A 5,558-nucleotide genomic window follows, 5' to 3' on the forward strand; every position below is an offset into this window, starting at 1 on the left:
CAGAAACACAAAAATATTTTCTCTACACCCCAGCCAATCCTAATTAATTCATCCTTCTGTCTGAGGACCTAGTTGCCCAGCAAAGGACCTCATTTCTCAATCACTTTCAGATAGATGAGGCCATGTAACTGAGTTATCATCAATGGAAAATTTTACTTCTGGAGTGATGCTATGTGCACTCCAGTGTTAAAACCATGAACTACCTCTAGTTTGTGTGGTAAGCAACAGATGTTACATATTGCTGTGCTATTCCCAAAGCTTTAAAAATCTTGCAGTTTTCTTGTGAGTTCATTGTGGTACTGGGTTGCCTTGGTTTAGGAACTGGAGAATTAGCCACTTAACATGACAGATAAGAGATACTGACAGAATTTGTTCAGGCAATGCACAAGAACAAGCTAAAATACAAGTGTTAGGGCCAGCCCATGACTCACTTGGGAGAGTGTGGTGCTGATAACACCAAGGCCATGGGTTCAGATCCCCTTACTGGTCATCTTTAAAAAAAAAAATGTGTATATATATGTGTGTGTGTGTGTATGTGTATGTGTGTAAATATATATATATATATATATATATACACACACACACACACACAAGAAATGTTTGTTTGACTCAGCCATGTATTAGTTCCTCATTTCACTCACTTGTTGAGCATCTCCTTTGTGAAATTCCTGTTAGGAAATGGAATAGAACAAAGTCTAAGGCTAAAGGGATCACTGAAGGGGCTAGTTGGTTAGCTCAGTTGCTCAGAGCATGGGGTTATAAGACCAAGCTCAAGGGTGTGGATCCCCATAATGGTCAGCCACCAAAAAAATAAAATAAAGGGATCACTCATTTTCTTCAGTGAGGAAAAATTGAGGATTAATTATGTGACCAAATAGGCTGTTCCAACAGATAGAATTTGGTGAAGTATTTTTATAAAGACTTTTTAAAAATCTTTGCCAGATAATTCCAATATCTTTGTCATCCCATTGTTGGCATCTGCTAATTGTCTTTTCTCGTTCAAGTTGAGATTTTCCTGATTCTTGATATGATGAGTGATTATTCTGTTATACCCTGTACATTTTGGGCATCATGGTATGAGACCCTGGGTCTTATTAAATCTTTTGTTGGAGTAGGCCTCTGCTGATGCTGTGCCAGCCAGGGAAAAGGTAGAAATCTAGGCTGCCCATGTGGCTTCCATGGACATTCCACTACACTGAGCAGGGTGGGGAGAAGACGGAAGAATACCTTGTTATCACCAGGTAGAGGGTGGAACTTCAGGCTCCCCATTATGCCTCCTGTTCACCATCCCAGAAGAGGGGAGAAGGAATGCCTCATTACCACCAGGAAAGTGTGAAAGTCTAAGCTCTCCACTCAGTATTTGCTAATTGGGATGGGGATGGAGATGTGGTTTTTTCCATGCAATTTGGCTGGATTAGGGCAGTTTTTGTCAAGAGGTTTCTGTCTTGCCAAACTGTCCCTTTCCTTATCTTTTGGCAAGAGAAAGCAGGCTTAATAGGGATCTTTTTTTTTGTCTACATGCATTGGCATTTTTGGGTTGTGGGCTCCACAAGCACACAGCTCAGGATATATAAGAGGCAAAAAGAAAACCCAGAGAACTTAACACCATGTTGTTCCTTAAGGATCAGGGTCCCTGGCCAGTCCACCACCTTCTCTCCACCTTTCAGAGTCTTCTTGTGCTTGTTTTGTACATAACGTCCAGGGTTTTCAGCTTACTTAACGGGAAGAATAAGGGGAAATGCATCTGCTCCATTTTTTGCTGGAATCAGAAGTCCAGCTCCCCTAACTAAAGATATTGCTTTTTCCCCTGGGTAACTCTACTGTCCCCACCTAGAGGAATGGGAGGAATTTTCTAGCAAGGAACAAAACCGAGATACACCTCTATTCTTCTAAACAAGTTGAGTCCTTCCCCAAGGGCCTTTGCTGCCCAATATGCCTACAGTTTCCTAGTTGAGGAGCAAGGGTAGAATACTATGAAGAGAGCCAGTGGGTAAGGAGATTTATGAGAAGAGAAAAACTATTTAGGGGTAGTTTATTGACTTTTTTTTTTAACTCCACAACATCCCACACTTCAGTGTATGAGTATCATAGGAGAAGGAAACATGCATTTAGAAAAAGAGCTTTAGTCTGGCCAGTTAGCTCACTTAGTTGGAGTGCGGTGTTGTAACACCAAGGTCAAGGGTTTGGATCTCTGTACCAGCCAGCCACCAAAAAATGAACTAACTAACTAACTAACTAAATAAAGAGGGTCAAGGGTTTGGATCTCTGTACCAGCCAGCCACCAAAAAATGAACTAACTAACTAACTAACTAAATAAAGAGAGAGAGAGAGAGAACTTTAAAAGGTCACAATTAAAGCATTACATACTTCCCCCCGCCTCAGAAATCCTCCCACCTCCAGGTGATGATTAAATAAAGAAAAAAAGTACTTTGTATTCTGGTTTTTATTTAAATTTTAGTTAATTGGACCTGTAACTTCTCACTCTTGTTTTAAGTGTCATAGGATCTCTATCTAATAGTGACAAAAAAACAAGAAGATTGTAAAGGTGACCATTAAGGATAAAACTTACATAACTACTGAGGTAATGCATGATGTAAGTGTTAAATGTAAGTGTTAATCTCCTTATTCTGTCTTTCCTGGTTGAACCAGCAGATCTATCCAAGGTTTGATGATTGATCGTGCCTGAATTTGGATGTATTAGATGTAGTTTTTAAAATATTCACCTTTTCTTCTGCTTTTGGTATTTTCTATCTTAGGCTGCTGGATGGTCTCTTTTTGCCCATACGAGCTCTTCTTGCAATACGAGTATTGAACCAGTTATTACGAGCTTTCTTATTAAGACAAGCATCCAGGCTTCTATAGAATCCGTCTTTTTTCTGAAATGTACCCTCCGTTTCTTGTATGCTCTGCTTATAATTTTCTGCTTTCTCTGCTTCTGATGGCTCCTGCTCTTTCTTGTTCTGTTCGTAGTTTATCTGAATTGGCTTCTCTTGCAGAGTCTGCTCTTTTTGATGCTGGAGTTCCTTGAGAATCTCTACTCTCTGCTGTAGGATTTGGCATTCATTCTCCAGCAAAGCTGCAATCAGATGCAGCGAGTAGGTGTCATGGCTCAATTTCCTCACCTGTTCCTCCAGCTCGTGCCTACCTGACACTTCATTATTTGGTTGGGTTTGGAAATAATCTCCATTATTTTCAAGAGTTTCTTGTGCGTCTTTCTGTGATTTCTGATACAATTTTATTAGTTCACTGAGCTCAGTATGTTGTTTACTCCAGTGTTCTGCTTCCTGTAGTAACTGCTCCATGTTGTTTCTAAGTTTAATACTTTCTTCTTGAACAGGAAGAAATCCATATTTTGCTTTTTCCTCATTTAGTTGAGTTTCATTAGGAGCTCTTTTTTCTTCTGAATGATTTACCACATCCTTTCTGAGAACTTCCATGTTCTTGGAATTCTGGTTTTCTAGATGTTTTCCAGACATCTTCTGTTTCTTTGCATTCTGTTCTTTCTCTGGGTCTAAACTAATAAGCACGTTTTTCAATAGCATTTTATTTATTTTGCCTAGTTCTCTGATTTTTTCTTTAAGTTCTGACACATCCCCAGAAATATAGATTTCCTCAAAAGATTCTTTTGCTTCTGTGATCTGCTCTCCAAAACCTGCTACATTTTTAAGAATATCTTTAATTTCCTTTAAGAGATTTTCAAACTTCTGTGCAGTATCTTGTTCTGTTACTTGATGGCTACTATTCTTTGGGGATGGGAGAGAGTCCCAGCAGAGAGGGGGAAGTGATCCAATTTCGAATAAGGCAACGATAATCCTAGGGTCCAAAGACTCTTGATGAGCAGCAGGAGTAGGGTCAAGGGTTTTGGAGAAGGTCGGTATTTCAGCTGTGCTAGCAGGGCTGGCCATCAGGCCATGAGGAAAGCAGAAAACCTTGGAGACTCCAGGAAGGACAGGTGACAGTCCTTTGTGCAAATGGGTGGAGAATGTGGAACCACACAGAAGTCCAAAGATAAGGATCGACACTGGGGAGATGAAGTTAGGCGGAAGGCAGCATTTCAAATAGTCTGGGGGGAGGTGAGGGAAGGGGGAAAGGGGACCAGGAGCTGAGGCTCCATCTCTCTTCCTCTAGGCTTCTGGTGTTTATTCCCTGATCCTAGCAACCAGGCCTTTATTCTGTCACTGCACCATTGTGGCATATCCCCAGCTTCTGTCTCCTTTGTGTGACAATGGATCAAAATCAACCTTGAGCTACCTCTACTCCTTACCCCAGAAAGATCTCTACAACAGTCCTTCTCTCCTTACTTTTCTAAGTTTTGATTCATCTCATTTTTACCTCACCCCTACCCCCCATGACCCCACCTAAAGGCATGGCTTAGAGAAGCCCTCCCAGGTGAGGCTCTGTATTAGCCCATTTCTGTTGCTTATAACAGAATACCCCAAACTGGGTAATTTATGAAAAAATAAAATTTATTATAGTTTTGGAAGCTGGAAAGTCCAGGGAACACGTGGTGAGGGGCTTTTTCTTGGTGGTGACTCTCCACAGCAGCTCAGGGATCACATGATGAGAATGGGCTGAGCAAGAGAGCTAACCTTCTCCCTCTCCCTCCTTCTAAAGCCATCAGAACTGTGCCCGTTACTCCGTCAATGGATCAATCCGTTCACAAGGGCACAGTCCTCACAATCTAATCACCTCTGAAAGTCCCTACCTTTTAAATACCACGAAAGGATTTCCCACTTTCTTAGCACTGTTACAATGGAGATCAAGTTTCCCCTACATGAACTTTGGGGGGACATATTTGACCCATAGGAGGCCTCCATTCTTCACACCACCTGGAGACCTTATTGCTCCCGTTCTAGGAAAGATGCTACTATAAAAGAAAGTTATCCATACAAAATAGAACCCAAAAGTGATGCATCTTTTTGTGATTTTAGGGAAATAATGTCAGGAATTGCTCCATTCGAAAATATCCTACTGCAGTAAGACAAGACTCTCTGAATGGGTCTTTAACAATACAATTACAAATTGGGACTTTTCTTGGCTTTGAATACAGGCATCCTTTAAGCCAGGCTTAGTAAGCTTACTACTGAATCATGTACATCAAGTGATATAAAACTTTAATCATTACTTTTCACAATAATTTGTTGAAATGGCATAATTTACCCAAAGCATTTGAAACAGTTAAGTCCTGTAGTGGGTTATAGAAAAGTACTGAAGTTTATTAAACCTAGTGCATTCTTTTTTGTCTTTAGGAGTCAGGATATTGAGAATATTACATTCAGCTGGCCTGTTAGCTCAGTTGGTTGGAGAATATTAAGTTCGGTCAAAGAAGTTTCCTTGTTTGACATCTTCTTGGCCTTCGAAATCTTGCTAGCAAGCACTTTCCTAAATAGAAGTTTGCTTCCAATCTTAATGGAAAACTCAAACTCAATTTTTTTCCCCTTAGAGTAGAGAAATGTATTTTTTTCTTTCTCACAGCTACCAACTCCCTTTGGCTTCTGTTTCCTTGGGCCTCAGGCTTATCCTTCTGTCAGGTGGGCTCAGGGCTGTCGTCACTGACC

At 40.7% G+C, this 5,558-nt stretch overlaps 1 protein-coding gene across 1 annotated transcript; it reads right to left on the reverse strand.

The window, feature by feature from the left end:
- Positions 1–2,747: 2,747 nt before the first annotated feature.
- Positions 2,748–3,905, reverse strand: SPZ1 (spermatogenic leucine zipper 1). Its single transcript, XM_008589019.1, has one exon. The coding sequence runs from the start codon at positions 3,903–3,905 to the stop codon at positions 2,748–2,750; it is 1,158 nt and encodes a 385-aa protein (XP_008587241.1).
- Between the last annotated feature and the right edge of the window lie 1,653 nt (positions 3,906–5,558).

The sequence above is a fragment of the Galeopterus variegatus genome, unplaced genomic scaffold (assembly GCF_000696425.1).
Source record: "Galeopterus variegatus unplaced genomic scaffold, G_variegatus-3.0.2 Scaffold5158, whole genome shotgun sequence".
Taxonomy (NCBI): domain Eukaryota; kingdom Metazoa; phylum Chordata; class Mammalia; order Dermoptera; family Cynocephalidae; genus Galeopterus; species Galeopterus variegatus.

Bases quoted from the DNA above. Each gene is read 5' to 3' on its own strand.
- SPZ1 (XM_008589019.1), bottom strand. From the start codon at position 3,905: ATGGCCAGCCCTGCTAGCACAGCTGAAATACCGACCTTCTCCAAAACC.